The 21,952-nt window shown below is 48.7% G+C and overlaps 1 protein-coding gene across 1 annotated transcript in view; it reads right to left on the bottom strand.

The window, feature by feature from the left end:
• IL6R (interleukin 6 receptor) overlaps positions 1 to 465 on the bottom strand; it is a 41,335-nt gene extending 40,870 nt beyond the window's left edge. Inside the window, exons 1-2 of the mRNA XM_035009569.1 lie at positions 385 to 465; positions 5 to 274 (exon numbers count right to left, since the gene is read on the bottom strand). Coding sequence (XP_034865460.1) covers positions 5 to 274; positions 385 to 465 — 351 coding nt within the window. The remainder of the gene's footprint in view (positions 1 to 4; positions 275 to 384) is intronic.
• Between the last annotated feature and the right edge of the window lie 21,487 nt (positions 466 to 21,952).

Raw genomic sequence — 21,952 nt, 5'->3', positions numbered from 1 at the left:
GCACCTGAGCGGCGAGCGCGGGCGACCCCGGCCCGGCGCGGGCCCGGGCGGGCGGCGCCGCGAGGGCGCACCCCCGCTCGGTTCGGGGCGTGGGGGCTGGGGGCTGGTTTCGCGGCCGCGATCGCGCTGTGAAGGGAGCCGCGTCTCGGCGCTGGAATCGCCCGCGGGTGTCCGCGTCTGCCGCCGCGATCGCGGGGTCGGCCTGGGCGTCCCAAGACCCGCTACCGTAAGGGTCCGTTCTCCCCGCGCCCGCTGCCCGGGTGTCCGGCACCGGCTGTGGAGGCAGGCACGTCGGACCGGCTCCGCATCCGGACCTCCGCCTGCCGTGCCTGTCACTGTCCCAAATCTCTGGCTTTTCGCGGTGCTCGCCGGCCGTATACAGACAGCGAAGTCTGTCTTGGTCAGGATGACTTGACGGTCCCAGCAGACGGGCCGGGCCACAGGTGCCCCGTGAGGTCGGAGCATGCGAGCCCTCCCTCCCGATTTGACAGATAGAAACTGGCCTTGGCTTTCAGGAGCGACCACAGGGACCTCTCGGAAGGGCCCACCTGTGCTCCGGAGGGGGCCTGCAGCTGAGAGGGGGGCCTTAGAACTCAGTTTGAAGGGGGGGGGAAATCCTGAAATAAGGTCTAGGCTGACAAGTTTCTGAAAAACCAACTACTAAGTAGAATGTGCTTTTCCACTTCGGGCCGAATCCAGGTTCCTGGGACAGCTGGAATGGGCATGGGCTGACAGGAGCCCTGAGGTGGCTTGAACCTGACATGAAGGGACGGAGCTTCTGGAATGCAGGCCTCAGACCCCATGCATCTGGGTCTCTGGCGGGAACACCCATCAGCAGTGCTAGGCAGAACCAGGCACATGCCCTGTCCCAGCTATGGTGGAAGCTGGTTCCGCTGGGCTTCCTTGAACCACGCCCACAGAAGGGGAGAGAAAGGCCTGTTGGAGAGTAGATCTTTTGGCTACTGGCCTTCTCTTCTACCGTTCTAAGTGGGGTTGCAGCAGGCTGGAAGGTGGTTCCCACTGCGGCTGTTCCCTTCCCCTCAGTCCGTAGCAGATGCACACCTGAAAATACTCAGAGGGGCAGGCTGCCCACCTGCAACCAGAAAGCCGCAGAAAGCTCTCTGCTCAAAGAGGAGAGTTTGAAAGAGGGATGACGAAGCCCAAGAACAGGTGTCTCAGACCCCGCCCGACTGACCACACCAAACTGGGCCTCCCACCTCTGATCCACTGGTGGGGAGCTGTGTGACTTGGGCAAGTTACTTAACCTCTCTGAGCCTCTGATTCCTGATTTGTAAGAGGAGAGCAACACTAGGCAAAGTACGGGTGGTGTGGTTCCAGTGAAAAGATCTGGCCCATCTTTATTTTCTCAGCCTCGTTTTCTGATTTCCGTGTCTTGCATATCATTATGTTTCTACAATATTATTTATGGCTCCTCACCCCCACGCCCTTATTCAAGCTATGTCCTCTACCAGATACTCCGCTCGCTCCTTTGTCCTACATCCTGCTCACCCTTAAGACGCATTGGGATGTCTTCTCCAGGAAGGCGTCTGCTCTCTTTTCCACTTCCCTGGAACGCGTTCATCCACGAAGTCAGGTTAGGTGCCCTATCTCTATGCTCCTCCAAAAGCCCACACTGACTTTGATCACCACCCTGGCTTCCCCAACACAACACAAAGCCCGTCTAGTGTATCCTTGCTGCTGAGCAGGGCCCGGCCCGTGGCGAGGGTCTTTGTCTCCAGGGGGATGTGGCCTCCGAGCTCTCCGACCTCTGGCAAGCCCACGGGAACTCTACCCTAAGCGGAGACTCAAAATTCTGTTGTGTGGGGTTTTTTTAAACATTTTCTTTATTTGAGAAACAGAACAAAAGCAGGGGAGGGGCAGAGGGAGAGAGAAGCAGACTCCCGGCTGAGTGGAGAGTCCAACGGATGCGGGGCTCGATCGCAGGACCCCGAGATCATGCCCTGAGCCGAAGGCAGATGCTTCACCGATTGAGCCACCCAGGCGCCCCTCAAAATTCTTGAGACAACATTCCAGACTTCCATCCGAAAAACAGTGATAAAAAAGGGACCTGCCCTCACCCTGACCTGGTCCCTGGGGCCACCAGTGTCTCATGCTTGGCTTCTCATCCCTGGGGGAGGGGAGAGACTCAGGCCCCCGGGGGAATCGCAGAGTGGGAATGGGGTTGTCGAGTCACCAGGAAGCAGGAATGAGAACAGAGTGGGCTGAAGCGAGCTGGGTCTGGGACCCTACACGGCGCAGGCAGGAACGCAAGGACTGGAAGCAGGCCCCTCCCTCAAATAACCCTGGGGCCTGCAGAGGGCTTTCTCGGAAAGGAGACTTTGAATTTCCCACCCCTGAGGGCTAGGAGATGTTGCCCCAGTTTTCAGATGCGTACACTGAGGATGGGAGACACGAAGGGCCTTGTTCAAGACCTCAGCTGGTAACTGGCAGCTCGAGCGTGAAGTCCGGCGCCTGCCCTAGAGGCCCCTCCCTGCCATCACAAGCAGGCGCAGGGCCAAGGACATGCCGTCCCGAGCAGGCACTCCGGGACAGGAGGAAAGAGCAGGACCTGGCTGGGGGGACACCCCCCTCTTGGGTGCCCCCACCCCGTGCGTGGCCCTGCAGTCGCCCTTCCTGGCCCCTAGGGGGAGCCGAGGGCTGGGCCACTTTTCTCAGACCCTGCCCCCCAGTCTGCTCACATCCCACCCAGAGCCGAATCTTAGAGACCTCACAGAACAGATATATAGTGCTGAACCCAGACGGTCCTTATTCATCGTCCGCTCCTCCTCCCTTGGCCTCCAGAGGAGGAATGGTTCCCCAAAGGTGACATGGTGACACAGCCAGCCAAGACCCTTATCCCCTAACTCAAAGGAGTGGTTTCTTCTTCTTTTAATTGCCCTACTCCCACCCCTCCGGCCTGGGCTGATCTGTTGACAGGGAGAGTTGGAAACAATACCCTTTGTTCTCTGTCACCTTTCGGGGCAATGGACCCCTCCCTGGACCTCTGGCCCTGATACATCAATCATTGCCAGAAGGTGCTCTTTATTCCCGGTAACCTTCCTGTCCCCTGTCCCGTCAGCCTGGGAGGAAGCTGACTGTGTGTAGCTCTGCAGGTACGATACGGGGACCCCTCTGATCGGCGGAGCTCAGTGTCCTAGGCCAGTGACCCTCCTACAGTCAAGCCCCAGCCAGCACCCGGTGCACAGTAATGTGTGTGTGGCATCCCGGAACCACGCACCGCAACGCGGTTCGAACGGGAGCTTCCGGGGCGCTGCACGCGGAGGTGCGGGGAGAGTGGCGCCTGGGGGGGCTCCACGCCCCCTCCCCTCCCCTCACCCTCGGCACCTCTTCCATCTGAGCGTTCCTGAGTCACATCCTTTATTTTTATTTTTTTTAAAGATTTTATTTTTATTATTTATTTGACAGAGAGACACAGCGAGAGAGGGAACACAAGCAGGGGGAGTGGGAGAGGGAGAAGCAGGCTTCCCGCCGAGCAGGGAGCCCGATGTGGGGCTCGATGTGGGGCTCGATCCCAGGACCCCGGGATCATGACCTGAGCCGAAGGCAGTCGCTCAACCGACTGAGCCACCCAGGCGCCCTGAGTCACATCCTTTTAAAATAGACCTGTGATCTGGTGGCAGGTTCGCAACAGTGTGGCATCCAGAGAGCACTGTAACTGCGTCAGTGCCTCATGCTACTGTTGAGTATCTTCTGTTCAAGGATTTCAAAACACTTTTCTAGTGTTTTTAGAACTCCCTTTATCTTGTGTTACTGAAGTTCGTGTTCTACATCATTCCTAATTTTCATGGCATATACTCTTGGCCAGCTTTTGAAAGGAAGACCTAATAGTCTGTGAGCAGAAGCACAGATAAAGGATGTCCTAATTCTGCTGTTCCAAAGGGAGGTGAAATTTTACTTCTAGCTCGCAAAAGTTGTTACAGAAAAATGAAGAATGAAACTCAGAGTCGTCTCTACGTCTGGCCCTGGGGGTCCAGAAACCAGGGTCACTGGTATTTGAAAAATAAAACATCATTGACTAGTTGCAGTTATGTGGATCAGAAATCCAATGTGAATGAACTAAAGTTACTTTGTTTTCTTGAAAAATACCTCTGTTAAAATCAACACAACCTGTTATTTCTTTAAAAAAACAAAAAACTAGCACACTATTTCCTAAACTGTGCTCCCTGGAACTGTAGAGGGATAATTTAATTCAGTATGTGTCTAAAGTCTGCTACCTCGCAAATGTTTCTTCTCTTGTAAGAAAATAATAAACATAAAAATTATATATATTTTAAAAATGATATAATTTAATTTGTAATATATAAAATATATATAAAATTATATAATTTAATTAAAAATTATATATATTTTAAAATGGTGAATATTATGTATATTTTACCAACTTTTAAAAAAGCATCACAATTTTAAGGTTAAACAAACTAAAAGCTTGAAAAATCAGGTACACAAAGTCCGTGTGAGCCACAGAGAAGGGGAGATGACCTATCTTATTTAAGGACACCATGTGACATTCCTTTATAGAGCGGATTTCCTAAATGCAATATACAGTAGAATTGTATGTACCCAGACTCTGGAGCCTGACCGCCTGGCTTTAAATTCCACTCTGCCCCCTAGTAGCTGTGTGTTCTAAGACAGGTTACCGAATGTCACTGTGCCTCAGTGTCTCCATCCGCAAAACAGGGGAAGTAAAAGTACCTTCTTAAGATTCTTATGAGAATTAAACTAGTCAACATATGTAAAATGGGGGGCGCCTGGGTGGCCCAGTCGGTTAAGCCTCTGCCTTCGGCTCACGTCATGATCCCAGAGTCCTGGGATTGAGCCCCACGTCTGGCTCCTTGCTCAGCTGGGAGCCTATTTCTCCCTCTCCGTCTGCCTGCCGCTCCCCCCGCCTGTGCGCTCTCTCTCTTTCTCTGTCAAATAAATAAATAAAATCTTAAAAAAAAATAAAAACATATGTAAAATGTTATAACAATATCTGACTCATGGTAAGTCCCATATGAGTGTTTGTTAAATAAATGTAAACATGTAAATTTATAATTATAATAATTATAATAAATCTCTGCTACATATTATAATAAATAATATAATGAAACAAATACGAAGAGATTTATTATGTATATAGATAGGATACATGCATCCCTCCATATATATGCCTATGTAAGACATACATGTGTATGAAAAAATACCTCTCCCACTGGCTCTGTTTCTCTGGAGAACCTGGACCAATACTGGCAGGAATGCAAGTGAGAAAGCGACACCCATCAGTAAAGGCGTGAGAGTCTGGGAGTTTCTATTTGGTTTGAGGGAAACAGGTTCCTAGTGGAGCTCACGCTTAGCTGGGCTTCACTGGTATCATTTCTACAGACGGGGGTAAGAGGGCTGGAGAGGTCAGGGAAGAGAGAGAGAGAAAATCCCAAGCAGCAGCAACACTGTGAGCAAAAACAGAGACAGGAAATCTCTGGCGGCGTTTGAAGACTAGTGCGTCAAGCCTAGCACGTTACAGCTTGTTGCTTGCTTGAGCCGTCATATAGGAAGCAATAGAAGATTGGGACCCACGGAACCGAAACGGGTGATGAACTCGCCAGACGCCCCCCAAGCTAGACCTGTTTTAGCTCCCACCCTGAGACCCACGGCCTCCAGAGTTAAATACCATCTACTGGCCCCGGCATGCCTTCCCTTCCTCTTTCCCACACCCCCCTCCAATGACCCCGCATTTCAGCCAAAGAAGGCTTGAGATTTCCAGAGAAAGCCCAGGAACCCGGGTGTAGGTGACAACTGACTTAGCCAACGTGAAAAAGCCAGCTGCTGGACTCCCGGGGGGACTGCTGAGAAGCACACGAATTATTTCCCCAAATCCTCAAAAGCCTCAGGAATTGGCAGTTGCAAGGACTCTGGAACGGAAGGTGTGTGAGTAAGCAAGCAGGTCTCTATTCCTGGGCACCTGTCTGCCCCGCACTCCCATGGAGGTCTGTGGGGCTTATCTCTGGACGGGGCAGAGCAGAGGGCCTCCGAGCTGGGAGACACCGGGCACGGCGAGAGCCCTGCTGTGCTCTCGGAACTGGAGGGCGGCCTGTGTGCACGTCGAATGTGCCCAAGTGCTGCAGCCGCTGCTTCCTTTCAGCAACCGAGACGTGGGGGCCAAACCGTTTCCCTCCTGGAAGGAGATTGCTAGATTCTTCTCCACAAAATCAGACTAGCCCACGAGGGAAGACGGAAAGAACCAGATGTTTGGGAATTCTCACAGCAAACAGCCCCATCTAGATACCCACCCCACACAGAGCTTCCATTTAGCACTTTGGTTCCTGTGCCAGATATGTCCCCTCTGCAGCTCCAGACCCCCTCTCCAGCTCGCCCTCCGCACAGGGAAGCTCCCAGGCATGGAGGCCATGAGCAGGCTCCTGCTCTCCCCGACTTCGGCTTGGCCAATGTGAGACCCAGGAGGAAGGCCGCAGGAAGGGAGGTTGGGGCATTTGTCCCTCTGTCCCCTCACATGGGTCACCTCAGGCTGCCTTTGTCTCTCAACCCAAGTGACAGCTCTCCTACACTCTGCCTTTGTAAGGAAATCCTCCTGAAATTACCCTAATTTGAGTGAACCATATGTTTACTGTGAGGGCCTGACTGATACAGTTCCCTATTCATAAGTGAGCAGACAGCCAAGGATTACCAGAGAGCTGAGAAAAGATACAAAGAAAGATAGGAAGAAAAGCAAGCAACTTGCAAACAGTCTGGGAAAAAGACTTTAAAAAAAAAAGAATCACTGATGTCCTCAGGGAGACATTGGAAGATCTGGTATCCGTGAAACAAAAAGGGATGCTATTCATGGGACAGTTGGAAATTAAAAACGGGGTGCCAGAAATGAAAAGAGCTGTGGTGACAAAGTTAAATGGAAGTGTTGAAAGATAAATGTCCCAGAAGCTAGAGCAAGAAAACCCGAAGAAATGAGGAAAAGATAAGAAAAGCAGAGAAACAGTCCAAAAAATACACTATTCGAATAACAGAGGGGAAAGGAAAAAGAGAGGAGAAGAAATAACTAAAGTAATTCAGGAAGAGTTCTCAGAACTCAGGGACCTGGGTTTCTGCCCTGAAAGAGCCAGCTGAGAGCCTCCCACAAGGGACGAGACTCAAGGCACACCAAGGGGACCCTGAAGACAAAGGAAGACCACAAACTCTCAGAAGCAGAGGGAGGGTAATCCTCACAAAGGACCCATGTGCCGATTATCCCTCTATTGTTTCGCAGCTTTTAATGCCTTCTCAGTGATAACGGATAGGATTCCTGAAGCATTTCTGCCTTACAGAAATGCTAAGCTTCTAGGTAGAGGGAGGTGGAGGGACATTGAGGGAGAAAGGGGCTTTTCCTTTGGGTTCCAGCAGCTGCGCCCTAGGCAGAGATGGGTGGAAAGATGCCCTGCCCTAGACATGCACCCCCTGTCCTCCCTTCAGACAGGGCACTGTGCATCCCAGGCCGCTGCCTGGCTGGCTGCCTGTGTCCTCAGGGCTTGCTTCCTGCCTACCCAGTGACTGCAGACCGGCTCCGGCCCAGCAAACCAACCACTTCTCTGCCATCCATTGGGCTGCAACTCTACCTTTTCCAGTGAGGTCTGAACCCCTGCCCTGGGGAAGGATCCCTTCCAAATGTCTTCTTCCTTGGCCGCCCTCAGCCCTCAGGTACCACAGAGTTCTTTTACATCTTATAATAATTATTTTGTCATGGCTTAATACCTCTTTATGGTAAAATTCCCTGTTTATTTTTTTTTAAGATTTATTTATTTATTTGAGAGAGAGAGACAGAGAGAGCGAGCAAGGAGAGTGGCAGAGGGAGAGGGAGAAGCAGTCTCCCCACTAAGCAGGGAGCTGGAAGCGGGGTTCAATCCCAGGACCCGGAGACCATGACCTGAACCGAAATCAAGAATTAGATGCTTAACCAACACTGAGCTTACCCAGGTGCCCCTAAAATTCTCTGTTTAAATCACTGTGTGATTCTGTCTCCTGATCGGACCCCAGAGTCAGAACAGTTTGCTCTCAACAGCAATACTAGAAGGTAGAAGGCGACGGAGCAAAGTTTTCAAAAATTGTGACGGGGAAACATTTCCAGTCTAGAATTCTACACCCAGCCAAAATATGAGTCACACTGGGAGAGAATAAAGACATTCGAAATAAACCCCTGAGAGTTTGGAGCTTCACACACAATGTGGCCAATAATAGAACAGGCCTGTGGGATCTGGAGGAGGGAAAAGGCAGCAGAGACCCTCAGGCCCACCTGGGCTCAGGTGGGAGGAACAGGCCTGCACCTGCCTGCACAGAGATGTCTGTGGGTCTGCAGCAAAAGGCAGTCCGCGTGGCACCACCAAGCATGTCCTCCTTGCTTTCAGAATCAGGCTCTCGCCTCCAGACAGACTTAGCGGCAGGGCTCACGGGGACTTTCCAGAATCTTCACTGCCCCCCCCCCACTCCCATGCCCTCAGCCCTCAGAGTCCCAAGTTAAACAATCAAAGATGCACACTTCTGCCTGCAGGCACCACACCCCAACCCCTTCCTGGGCTGCCACCTCCCACCCCAAGGTGACCGCGGGGAGGGGAGTGGAGGGGAAGAAGGCCGGATTCACTCGAGAAATGAATAAGTTGGGAGTTGGCCCCATTGTTATCTCTGAGCCACAGGAAAGCGCTGGATGGCAAGAAGGACCCAAAAAGCTATTGAGTAGGGTGGGACAAGCTCTCTTCCACTTAGTACCCCTCAGGCCCTGGCTTATTTCCAGGATAAGGCTGAGTGTGTCAGAAAAAAGGGTTCCCAGAAACCACTCCACTTTTATCTCCAGGCTCATCTCTCGCCGCTCTCTTTACTGCCTGGGCTCCAGCCACAGCAAACAGTGTTCTTGTGCTCACATCCCCCGGCTTGATGTGGGTGTGTGTGCGGTTCCTGCCTGGGGCCCCACACTTAGAGCGCTCTGCACCCCCGCCCCCTCCACACACACACGTGCAGCACAGTGTGTCCCTGAGGCGGGCACGTGGTTCAGTCCGAGGACAGACGTGATGTCTGCCCCAGGAGATACCTCCTCTCTCTGGCTCCGGATGGGGATTGTGGTGAGTGCAGGTGTCAGGCCTGGGAAATGATACAGCCCTTCAGTGGCTCCAGGAGGAGCCAGCCTGGGGCCACCATCACCCAAAGGACAACCACACTAGCCTGTTTGGACCTTGCTGACTCCAGCCCAGGGTCAGCAAACCCTCGCTCCCTGGCCGCATAGGGCCACCGCCTGTTTTTTAATAGCACGCGATGGATGAATCTCACGAATATAAAAGAAGCCAGACACAAAATTGTACAGAGTGCATGATTCAATTTATATAAAATGAAAAAGCTGGCAAAACTAATTGATGGTGGTTGGGGCACCTGGGTGGTTCAGTTGGTTAGGCGTCTGCCTTCGGCTCAGGTCATGGTCTCAGGGTCCTGGGATCGAGTCCCACGTCGGGCTTCCTGCTCAGCGGGGAGTCTGCTTCTCCCTCTGCCTGCCACCCCCCTGCTTGTGCTCTCTCTGACAAATAAATAAAATCTTAAGAAAAAAATGTTATCAGTCTTGCTGGGGGGGATCATCAATTTTAGTAGTCCTTTCAAGAAAACAACTTTTGCTTTGTTGATTCATACTATTTATATATTATATGATTCATATATGTTGATTCATACTATTTCATTAATTTCCATTCTTAGATTTGTTATTTCCTTCCTCCTATGTTCTTTGGGTTTTTTCAGATCTTGAAAATTATTTATTATATCATTCATTTTTAGCCTTCTTTTCTAACATATGCATTTAAAGCTATAAATTTATTTCTTTCTTTTTTAAGATTTTATTTATTTATTTGAGAGAGAGAGAAAGAGAGAGATCACATGAGAGGGGTTAGGGTCAGAGGGAGAAGCAGACTCCCCGCCGAGCAGGGAGCCCGATGCGGGACTCGATCCCGGGACCCCAGGATCATGACCTGAGCCGAAGGCAGTCGCTTAACCAACTGAGCCACCCAGGCGCCCAAGAGCTATAAACTTCTTTCTAAGCATGGTTTTATCTGCATCCCATAAGTTTTGGTATGTTGTAATCTCTCTGTTATTTAGTTCAAACTATTTTCTCATTTCCATCGTGATTTGTTCTTTTATTCATGGATTATTTAGAAGTGTATTGCCTAATTTCCAACCATTTGTAGATTTTCTACCTATCTTTTTATTATTACTATCTTAAGTACACTGTGGTCAGAGAACCTACTCTGTATTACATTAACCCTTTACAATGTGTTGAGATCTACCATATGGTTTAATATATCATCAGTTTTGTTCGATGTTCTATGTGCTCTTAAAAGAATATGAATTATGTAATTATGGGTAGTAGTTTTTCATATATCACATTCCATCAAGTTTCTTAATTGTATTTTTTCAAATTTTCTGTATCTTTATGTTTTTATCTCCTTATCCAATTATTACTGAGAGAAATGTGTTAACATAACATATGGCTTTGTCTTTTTGTCCTTTTAATTCTGTTCATTTTTGCTTTTATATATTCAGGCAAATGTTGTCAATTACATATAATTCAGAATTACCATCTGAATCTTTCTGGTCTTTTGGTTATTATGAAATTTTCCTCTTTATTTCTAATAATACTTCTTTAAAAAAAAGATTTATTTATTTTAGGGAGAGAGAGCACGTGAGCAGGGGGAGGGAAAGACGGAAAGAACCCAGGCAGACCCCCTGCTGAGCTCAGAGCCCCACACTGGGCTCGATCCCACAAGCCAGAGATCAGATCAGAGCCAAAATCAACAATCCGGTGCTCAACTGACTAAGCCAACCAGGAGCCCCTCTAGTAATATTTCTTGTCTTAAAATCTACTTTCTTGTAGAAGTATAGTCTGCCAGCTTTCTTTTGGTTACTATTTGCATTGTATACCTCTTCTTTTCCTCTTAACCTTCCTATTGCTTTATAGTTAACAGATGTTTTCTAAGCAGCATACAGTCAAGTTTTATTTTTTATACAATTCACAGTGTTTGTCTTTTAATTAGCGTATTTTGTTATTTACATTCAGTTGAATTACTGATATATTTGGAGTTGAATCTTTTTTTATATTTATTTATCTATTTGAGAGAGAGAGAGCGCACAAGCAGGGGGAGCGGCAGTCAGAGGAAGAGGGAGAAGCAGGCTCCCCGTTGAACAGGGAGCCCGACTTGGGGCTCGATCCCAGGACCCTGGGGTCATGACCTGAGCCGAAGGCAGACGTTTAATGGACTGAGCCACCCAAGCGCCCCTTGGATTTGGAATCTTACCATCTTATCATTTCTTTTACATTTAATCTCACTTCTTCCATTTTTTCTTTTCCTGCTACTCTGAGTTCTTTGGATTAATTTAGTATTTTTATTATTCCTTTTTTCCCTCTATTCAAATCTTAGTTATACATTCTTTTAATATTTTTATTGGTTACCCCAAAGCAGTGATTCTTAAACTTTGGTTGCAAGAATGCTTTGTATTCTCAAAAATTATTGAGAACACCACTAAATATCCACATGTAAAAGAATAAAGTTGGACCCTTATCTCAAACTACATACAAAAACTAACACAAAATGGATCAAAGGCCTAAATGTAAGAGCTAAAACTATCAAAACTCTTTGAAGAAAACATGGAGGTAAATCTTTGTGAACTCTTGGCAGTGGATTCTTAGATATGACACCAGAAGTTCAAACAACAAGAGAAACAGTGGGTAAATTGGACTTCATGAACACTAAACACATGTGCATCAGAAGACACTGTGAACAATGCCCTGGTGGTTCAGTTGGTTAAGCGTCTGCCTTCGGCTCAGGTCATGGTCCCAGGGTCCTTGGATCAAGTCCCACATTGGGCTCCTTGCTCAGCAGGGAGCCTGCTTCTCCCTCTGCCTCTGCCTGCCACTCCTCTGTGCGTGTTCTTTCTCTCTCCCTATGATAAATAAAATATATTTTTTTAAATAGGCTTTATTTTTTTTTAAGATTATTTATTTATTTATTTGACAGAGAGAGAGACAGTGAGAGAGGGAACACAAGCAGGGGGAGTGGGAGACGGAGAAGCAGGCTTCCTGCTGAGCAGAGAGCCTGATGCGGGACTCAATCCCAGGACCCTGAGATCATGACCTGAGCCAAAGGCAGATGCTTAATGACTGAGCCACCCAGGTGCCCCTAAATAAAATATTTTTTAAAAAAAGACACCATGAAGAGAGTGAAAGACAACCCACGGAATGGGAGAAAATAATTTGTAAATCATATATTTGATAAGGGTTTAGTATCCAGAATATGTAAAGAACTCCTACAATTAAAAAACAAGAAGACTGGGCGCCTGGGTGGCTCAGTTGGTTAAGTGACTGCCTTCGGCTCAGGTCATGATCCTGGAGTCCCGGGATCAAGTCCCGCATCGGGCTCCCTGCTCGGCAGGGAGTCTGCTTCGTCCTCTGACCCTATCCCCTCTCATGTGTTCTCTCTCTCTCATTCTCTCTCTCCCAAATAAATAAATAAAATCTTTAAAAAAAAATGGGGAAAGAACTTGAATAATTTCTCCAAAAAAGATATACAAATGACCAACAAGCACATGGTCAACGTCCTTAGTCATGAGGGAAAACACAGATCAAAAGCACATGAGATAGGATGGACCTAGAGGGTATTATACTAAGTGAAATAAGTCAGACAGAGAAAGACAAATACCATATGATTTCACTCATATGTGAAACCTAAAAAACAAATGAATAAACAAACAAACAAAAAGCAGAAGCAGACCCATAAATAGGGAGAACAATCAGGCGGCTGCCAGAGAGGGGTGTGGGGCCTGGGCACATGGCTGAAGGGGAGTGGAAGGTGCCCACTTCCACCTACAGAATGAGTAAGTCGTGGGAGTCAGAGGCATAGACAATAGAGTCAATGGTATTGTAATAGCGTCCTATGGTGACAGAGGATGGCCACACTCACCACATAGCATAGTAGAGACTCGTGGACTCTATGCTGTACATTGTACATCAACTGTACTTCAGTTAAAACATAAAGCACAGTGAGATACCACTTCACACCCATAGTAGATGGCTGTAATGAAAATTTAAAAATAAATTAAGAAAAAAGGAGAACAAGTGTTGGCAAAGATGTGGAGAAATTGGAACACTCATGCATTGTTGATGGGACTATAAAATGATGCAGCCACTGTGAAAAACAGTTTGGTGGTTCCTGGATAAGTTAAACATAGAACTGTCAATATGACCCAGAAATTCCACTTCTAGTATATACTCAGAAGAACTGAAAATGGGCATTCAAACAAAAGCTTGCACATGAATGTTCATAGCAGCCCTAGACACAATAGCCAAAAGGTGGAAACAACCCAAATGTCTATCAACAGGTGAATGGACAAACAAAATGTGGTTTCACACAATGGAATATTATTTGGTCCCCCCAAAAAGAATCATGTACTGATAAATTATAACACGGATGAGCCCTGAAAACATCATGCTAAGTGAAAGAAGCCAGAGAAACAGAAGGCCACATATTGTATGTTTTAATTTATATGAAATATGCAGAATAAACAGATCCATAGAGACAGAAAGCAGATTCGTGGTTGCCAAGGGCTGGGGGACGGAGAAATGGGAGTGACTACTTCATGGCGCAAGGTTTCCCATTCAGGGTGATGAATGGGTTTTGGAACCAGATAGTGGTAATGGTCTGAATGTACTTAATGCCACTGAATTGTGCATTTTTAAATGGTTACAATTGTAAATTTTATGGTAATCTATTTTACTGCAATTAAGTTATTGAGGACCCCAAAGAGCTGTTCTTTATGTGGATTATTTCTAATAATAGTTACCATTTAGAAAGTAAAATTGGGAATTTAAAAAATATGTATACATTAATTCTAAAATAATAAGAATTAGACCATTACAAAAAACACATGTTTTATTTCTGTTTTTTATTTGTTTAAAAAAACAAAAATTAGAGTGGCATTTACATTTATTTACTTTTATTTTAATATATGGCTTTTTTTTTTAAGATTTTATTTATTTATTTATTTGAGAGAGAGAGAATGAGAGACAGAGAGCATGAGAGGGAGGAGGATCAGAGGGAGAAGCAGACTCCCCGCCGAGCAGGGAGCCCGATGCGGGACTCGATCCCGGGACTCCAGGATCATGACCTGAGCCGAAGGCAGTCGCTTAACCAACTGAGCCACCCAGGCGCCCCAATATATGGCTTTTAAAAGACAGTTTTGTTCTCATAAAAGCTTCTGTACTCAATCCTATGCTATATGATGTTTTTGTTGAAGGATATGGTGAAAGTTTGGCATTACATAGATATATAGTTGGAAAATGGAAAAGCATTTTAATAGCTTTTTTAGATAATTGTGAATATTTTTTTCATATAGAACTCAAGAAGTGATCATTTCTTTTTTTTTTTTAAGATTTTATTTATTTATTTGAGAGAGAGAGACACAGCGAGAGAGGGAACACAAGCAGGGGGAGCGGGAGAGGGAGAAGCAGGCTTCCCGCTGAGCAGGGAGCCCGATGCGGGGCTCGATCCCAGGACCCCGGGATCATGACCTGAGCCGAAGGCAGACGCTTAACAACTGAGCCACCCAGGCGCCCCAAGAAGTGGTAATTTCTTAAATGTGGAATTTGAACTCTATCAACAAAATGTTCATATTCTTTTTGTACACAAAAAGACTTTGATCTATCTTGTAATTTATTTTTTTTAAAGATTTTATTTTTGGAGCATCTGGGTGGCTCCACTGGGTGTGGAGCCTACTGAAAAAAATTTTTTTTAATTTAATTTATTTAATTTTTTTCTTTTTTTTAGAGAGGAAAGGGGGAGGGGTAGAGGGAGAGAGAGAATCTCAAGCAGATTCCCCACTGAGCATGAAGCCTGACGTGGGGCTCGATCCCACGACCCTGAGATCATGACCTGAGCCAAAACCAAGAGTCGACGTGTAACTGACTGAGCCACCCAGGTGCCCCAAAAAGGTTTTATTTTTAGGCAATCTGACATCCAGCATGGGGCTCGAATCCACAACCCTGAGAACAAGAGTCACACATACCAACCAGGCCAGCCGGGTACCCCTGTCTATCTTGTACTTTAAGTGGGCTTTTTACCATGTAAAATTTTGTAACACTGTGCATTGGTCATGATGTATGATTCTTTTAATCTGCTATTTATTGAATGCCATTTGCTAGTATTTTGTTGAGAATTTTTACATCCATATTCATCAGGGATATTGACCTGTAGTTCTCTTTTCTTACGGGGTCCTTATCTGGTATCAGCATAATGCTGACCTCATAGAATAAGTTTGGAAGTGTTCCCTCCTCTACCCTGTTTTAGAAAAGCTTGAAAAGGATTGGCATTAATTCTTCTTTACATGTTTGGTAGAATTCACCAGTGAAGCCATCTAGGCTTTTCTTTGTTGGGAAGGTTTTAATCACGGACTCTATCTCCTTACTTGTTATTGGTCCGTTTGGATTTTCTATCTCTTCATGATTCGGTATTGGTAGGTTGCATGTTTTTAGGAATTTGTGCATATTTTCCAGGTTGCCCAATCAGCGGGTGTACATTTGTTCACAGTTGTCATTTATGGTCCTTAGGGCATCTGTGGTGCCATAGTGCTGGGTGCCTTGCATTCAGTGAAGCCCACACTTCGTCATATGGATAGCCATCTGACAGTCGATTTCTCCTGTTGTATAAAAGATTCTATTTATGAATATGTATTCTCTCTTTGATTCTTTTGTCTGTCCTTGGCCGCTGGCCTGCTGGAAGACTAGTGCCATGACAGCGCATGAGTCATGTTGGACTTGGGCAAATATGCTAGAGCTCCACACAGCTCAAGGGTCTGTGCAACTTGGAAGCCAGTATGACGCTTCTGCCACTCGGACTCAGGCAAGAAGAGCTGATCTAGAGCCCCCCCATCACCACCACCACCACAGTCCCCACCTGGTCTCCCCTCCCAGAAAACAACACATCAGAGCAGCCTAGGTACTTGCTTTCCTAGAGCCTACAGTGACCCCTTCAAGAGCTACTCAAAGTGTGGTTCTCTAATGATGGCCAGTCCACAAACTGCTTGTTGCCGATCTACCTTGTGCTAAGAATAGAAGTTGAAAACAAGCATTTAGAAATTTTATCATAAGATGGCAGCAGAGTAAGAGGACCCCAGGCTCACCTTGTTCCACGAATACAACTAGATAACTACAAAATCATCCTAAACATCCAGAAATCGACCTGAAGGCTGGCAGAACAAATTCCACAACTAAAGGTGGAGAAGAGGCCTCACTGAAGGTAGCAAGTGCTAAGAAACAAATATGGAGAGAAACGGATAGTGGCCACTCTGTGGGGAAAGAGCCATGGCCCCAGAGGAGGACAAGACACAGACTAGCACACGGAGGAGTGCAGGGGGAACACAATTCCCCATTGCAATTGGCTTGGAAAACGGAAAGCAAGAGGGGCTGAATTTCACAAGTTCTTGCAACCACTGGGGCTTAAAGCCTGGAGTTTTAAAGGTCAACAGGCATGGTTCAGGGAGAGTGGGGGTGGGGGGCATTGTGCTGCTCCTGGAGAGAAGGCACAGCAAACAGCCCATGGACATATAGCGTGGAAACAGTGATCTGAAGACGCCTGGGGCACACAGTAGGGAGGTTATTTGCTCTTCTCTGACTGTATCCCAGAGAGGCAGCATTCACAGAGACCCATCCAGGAACAAAGGAACTAGCAGGTGCCATTTCCCTCCCCTGCCTCTCAGCATAAGCACAGGGCCACCTGCTGGAACCAGCACAGCACCAGCACTCGTGACCTAACTTGCTTACACCAAGCCCTGCCCCCTTGTGCTCTGGTGCCCTGCCACCCCCGGTCATGCCTTCCTCAGTCCCGGCACAGCAGGTCCCCTCCCCAGAACACTGGCCCAAACCCCTGCCCACACCTCGTCTCCCAGCCTGGGAGTTTTGCAAGGCCTCGGTTCTGGCGGTGGTGGTGACAGGTTTCATCTCACAAGCAGACCAGAGCACGCCTGGTTAAAACTTGCCACGTTCGGGCCAGTGCCCAACACTGCCCACACCAGGCAGAGAGAGCCTCTGCAGGTGACTGGCCTGAAGGATAAAGTGGCCAGGACACAACAGCAGAGCACATGCAGCGCACATTGGAGACACTTCCGGAAGTGCCAGGCCCTGGGGAACAGGGGACGCTTCACGGCAGGGCACTGCAGGACCTCTTCTTCACAAGGCTGTTCCCTTCAATGGCAAGAGATGAAGCTGACTTTCCTAACACACAGAAACAGGCACAGAGACTTAGACAAAATGAGAAGACAGAGCAAGGGCAACTCTCTCGGGTCCCCTCCCTCCTCGGGGGCTTTGTACTATCACTCTGGTATCACTCAATAAACCTTGCTTTGCTGCCCACCAAAAAAAGAGAGAGAGAGAAGACAGAGCAATATATCCCAAATGAAAGAACAGGACAAGGTCACTGCCAGAGATCTAAATGAAACAGATATAAGTAACATGCCTGATGGAGAATTTCAAGTAATGATCACAGAGATACTCCCTGGACTTGAGAAAACAGTGGAAGGCATCAGTGAGACCATCAATACAGACATAAGGAATAAATAGCAGAGATAAAGGGGCTCAAGAACTAAAATGAGAAACACGCCTGATGGAATGAACAGCAGACTGGAAGAAGCAGAGGAAGGAATCCACAACCTAGAAGACAGAGTACTGGAAAGCAATGAAGCTCAACAAAAGAGAGAACAAAGAATAATGAGAAATAGACTTAGGGAACTCGTTGACTCCATCAAATGTAATAACATTTGGGGCGCCTGGGTGGCTCAGTCGTTAAGCATCTGCCTTCTGCTTGGGTCATGATCCCAGGGTCCTGGGATCGAGCCCCGCATCGGGCTCCCTGCTCTGCGGGAAGCCTGCTTCTCCCTCTCCCACTCCCCCTGCTTGTGTTCCCTCTCTCGCTGTGTCTCTGTCAAATAAATAAAATCTTAAAAAAAAAAAGTAATAATATTTGTATTCCAGGAGTCCCAGAAGAAGAAGAGAGAGAAAAGGGGGCAAAGAATTTATCAGAAGAACTAATAGCTGAAAACTTTTCTAATTTGAGGAAGGAAACAGATATCCAGATCCAGGAGGCACAAAGAACCTGCAACAGAAGCAGATCCACACCAAGATACGTTGTAATTAAAATGGCAGAATATAGTGATAAAAAAGGAATATTAAAGACAGCAAGACAAAAGAAGATAGTCACATGGAAATTTTATTGCAATTCCCCTTTGCTGCAAAATCCAAGCTCCTGATCATTGTCCTTTTTCCAGTAATGCTAGTGTAAAACATTGTATTGCTAGTGCCGTCACTAATAAAATACATTGTATTTTATAGAAGTATCAGTCCATCACAGCTTGGAAACTGAAGCTTTTTGCTCACCAGAAGCACTGTTTTAGACTCTGGCATTTTCTGCCCAAATCGCACTGAGCCCACTGCCCGGGTCTCTGCCTCTTCCTCTGCTGTCCTCAGGTGGCAGCCTCCTCTGTCAATGTGCACCCGAGGCCCCTCACGGTGCAGGGCAGAGAGAGGGGAGGAGATGGGAAGAAAAGGGGGAAGACTGAGGGTTGGGGTGCCTGGGTGGCTCAATCGGTTAAGCATCTGCTGTCGGCTCAGGTCATGGTCCCAGAGTCCTGGGATCGAGCCCCGCATCGGGCTCCCTGCTCAGCAGGGAGCCTGCTTCTCCCTCTCCCTCTGCCCTTCCTTACCGCTCATGCTCTCTCTCAAATAAAAAACTAAAATCTTGGAAAAGGAGAAGGAAGAGAAGGAGGAGGAGGAGGGGAAACATCTGTTAGGGTAGGGGATAGAACATACTTTTACAGGCTGTTAGCCTGATCCCTTAACTTCCTCAGTACTTAAGACAAGCGTTATGTGGGCCTCCTTGTGTTACTCGCCCCAGAACCCCACACATGCCCCAGGCAGGCCCGCCTTGAGCAGCCCCGGATGAACTGCTAGGAACCCATGATGCTGCATGGGCTTGGTATACAGACAGGAGCATTTTACTGCACAGCTTTCTAGGGCCCCTGAGCCAATATGATTAAGAACCATCGGTTGAGGGGGGCGCCTGGGTGGCTCAGTCAGTTGAGCGTCCAACTCTTGATTTCAGCTCAGATCATGATCTTGGGGTCATGAGATCGAGCCCCAAGACAGGCTCCGGCTCTGCGCAGTCTGCTTGTCCCTCTCCCTCCCCCTCTGCCCCTCCACTCCTGCACTTACACTCTCTCCCTCTCTCTACAGATCTAAAATAAATGCAAAAATCTTTAAAAAAAAGAGCTATCAGTTGAGCAATGGCAGAACATCTGATGGGATGAGTTGCCCCTTCTACCATACTAGTTCCAGAGACAGGGTCAGGGGCTGTCTCTTCCTGTTCTCGGGATGGGGTTGGACCTAGAGAATGGCCATCATCAGTGGCTGAGGAGGTCTCCTGTAGTCTCCCTATGTCCTTTATGTCCTCACAGAGCAGTTTCTGCTTTTCTAGAAGTCGTCCCTTCTCCCCCAGGAACGACCCCAGCTCCAGGCCGAAGCTCCAGCTCCAGCTCCAGCAAACCCAGCTTGAGGGCCTTTTCCCTGCCCCAGGAGCAGCCGCTGACCCAGAGCCCCCTGCAACAATGGCCCTGCACCCAGCACTTGCCTGCACAAGGCTCCCGAGGCAGCGGGTGAGCAGGAAGAGGGGCGCCTTGGGCTTGCAGCTGCAGAATGAGAGACCAGTGTGCACGAGGGGAGTGGGGAGTAAGCTGTGGTCCTTTCCTTTCACCTGCAGCCCCCTCCTCACCCCTGCAGGACCTCAGGTAAACCTGGTGTCCCGTGCATCTCCTCCCCACACTCGGGCCCACACACGTCACTGCTGGGCCCTGGGGGACAGAGAGAGTATCCTTCCCAAGGTGTCTCAGAGCCCCCCAGCCACAGCAGGGTGGACAATTTCTGCAGAATCTCCAGCCCAGGAAGACCTCAGGCTGTCCTAGCCTCGGGGACTCCCATGTTCTCTGTCCAGAAACACTCATTTCTTAAGGGAAAACACCCCCATGGGGTTTTGTTGTTTTTTATACATTCTAGGCCCTGAGAAATGTCTGGAAAAGGCCTCCCTTTGTCAACCCGTGAGGTGACGCGTACACACTGCCCCCCACCCTGCCCCAGCTAGCACAGCAGCTGCCCCTACTTCAACAGGACCGGAAGCCCCCGGGAGAGCCAGGAGGGCCAGGAGCTCGCTGTTTCTCCCTGGGGTCAGGCCTTGGGCCTTCAAGGGAGGCCGCTGAAGCCTCGGAGGGGGGCCCGCACGGAAGCTGAGAGCAGACCTCACCTTTTCTCTCACTGGACGCCGAGCCACCCCACCTCGGCCATCCCTGACCTTCGGATTCGGCTCACCCCACTCAGACCCCCTACACAATGTAAAACGTGGGTGTCGGCTTCCCGACTTTGTTCTGAAAACAGAGATAAGAGAGCAAATTCAGCCCCTCCCTTCAGCTCCAGAGCTCAGCGGTTAGTGCAGGGACTCTCCCAACAGTGGTTCCTCCTCCGTGGAGACCACAGGCCCCAGTCCTGGGTCTCAGCTGAGGACCCCACTCCCGCGGGCACGGAGGGGGCGAGCAGGAGCCGCCCACCTGTCTGGCCAAACACTGGTCTCTCCCGTCCCCCTGCAGGGCCCGGGCAGGCCTGAGGATGGCGCTTTCCTTGTGGAAGGGTTTCTCTGTGTTGAGCTCCTCTTTAGGGGGCAGACACAGGGCGGCTGTGACACTCGCTGGGTCACAACCCCTGGGAAACAGCAGCTCGGGACATCAAACCCTCATTCATTCCACGCTCCACATCAGGGAGGATCAAACGCATGATGTGGATGTGGGGACGCCAAAGCAGACACTGTGGGGTTTCCTCGGGGACCTGTGTCTGGTTTGGGTGACTGTGGAGAGAGGCCGCCATTCACTGGAGTGGGGGTGTGGCAAGAGGAGCAGAAGGTGAGGAAAATAATGTCCAATGTGGGGCGTGTTGAATGAGAGGAGCTGGTGGGTCCTCCAGCTGGAAGTCCAGTGAATATTTGAGGACAAAGGTCGGGAGTGTGGGGGAGGGAACAGAAGTCCAATCTGAAGGTGAATGACCGTGACTCTCCCAAATCTCATGAAAACTACGGGTTTCAATGGGGTCACTGCAGGACGTAACCAAACCAGAATAGCTCAGAGCCAAGATGGAGCCCTGGCGGAGAAGAGAGCGGAGGCCGAGCCTCCAGAGAAGGAGGTGGAGAAGGAGAAGCAGGGGGGGTACCAGAGGGACTAAAAAGAAAAGAAAAGGAGGTGGAGGTGGTGGCCAAGTCGGACGCAAGTCAGGTCAGGCCTAGAAATGTCAGGTGGCCACGTGAAGGTCAAAGGTGATCCTAGCGAGGCATTTGGGTGGGGCGCCTGGGTGGCCTAGTTCTCCTTGAGAGGGAAACTGACCTTTCTCCACATCTCCCCTCCAGCTTCGCACCTGCTCGGAACTCAGAGAAGACAGTCACTGCGACAGAAAGGACTGGTTAGGTTGGAGGGGAACCAGACTGGTGCCCCCGCAATCCTGGGACGCGGGCCTCCCCTTCTCCCCTCCCTGCCGGAAAGCTCACTTTATCTGTGAATCTTAAATTCCTTGCGGTCTTGGTCTGTACTTAGGCTCCTTGATGTTCACTTCTGGGAAAAGCCAGGAAGATGTGAGGCTAGGAGGTCAGTGCCAGTGGGAAAAACAAGACGGAGGGGTAAAAAAAAATCAACATGTGATATTCACCTGGTTCTTTCCCCACCCGGCTACCATACGTTAGGAACATGCAGGTGGCTTGTTTGGAAAAGTAAACGGATCAAGGCCACACGAGTGCCCAGGTCTGCCCACTGCCCTGTCCAGCTGAGACTCAGTCCCAGGAGGTGTGCAGGGACCAGCCAGACTTCATTTTCC

The sequence above is a fragment of the Mirounga leonina genome, unplaced genomic scaffold (assembly GCF_011800145.1).
Source record: "Mirounga leonina isolate KUSES-001 unplaced genomic scaffold, KU_Mleo_1.0 Mir_154, whole genome shotgun sequence".
In the NCBI taxonomy this organism is placed as follows: domain Eukaryota; kingdom Metazoa; phylum Chordata; class Mammalia; order Carnivora; family Phocidae; genus Mirounga; species Mirounga leonina.
Note: the sequence above shows the minus strand (reverse complement) of the source record. Positions and strands in the feature narration are given on the sequence as shown.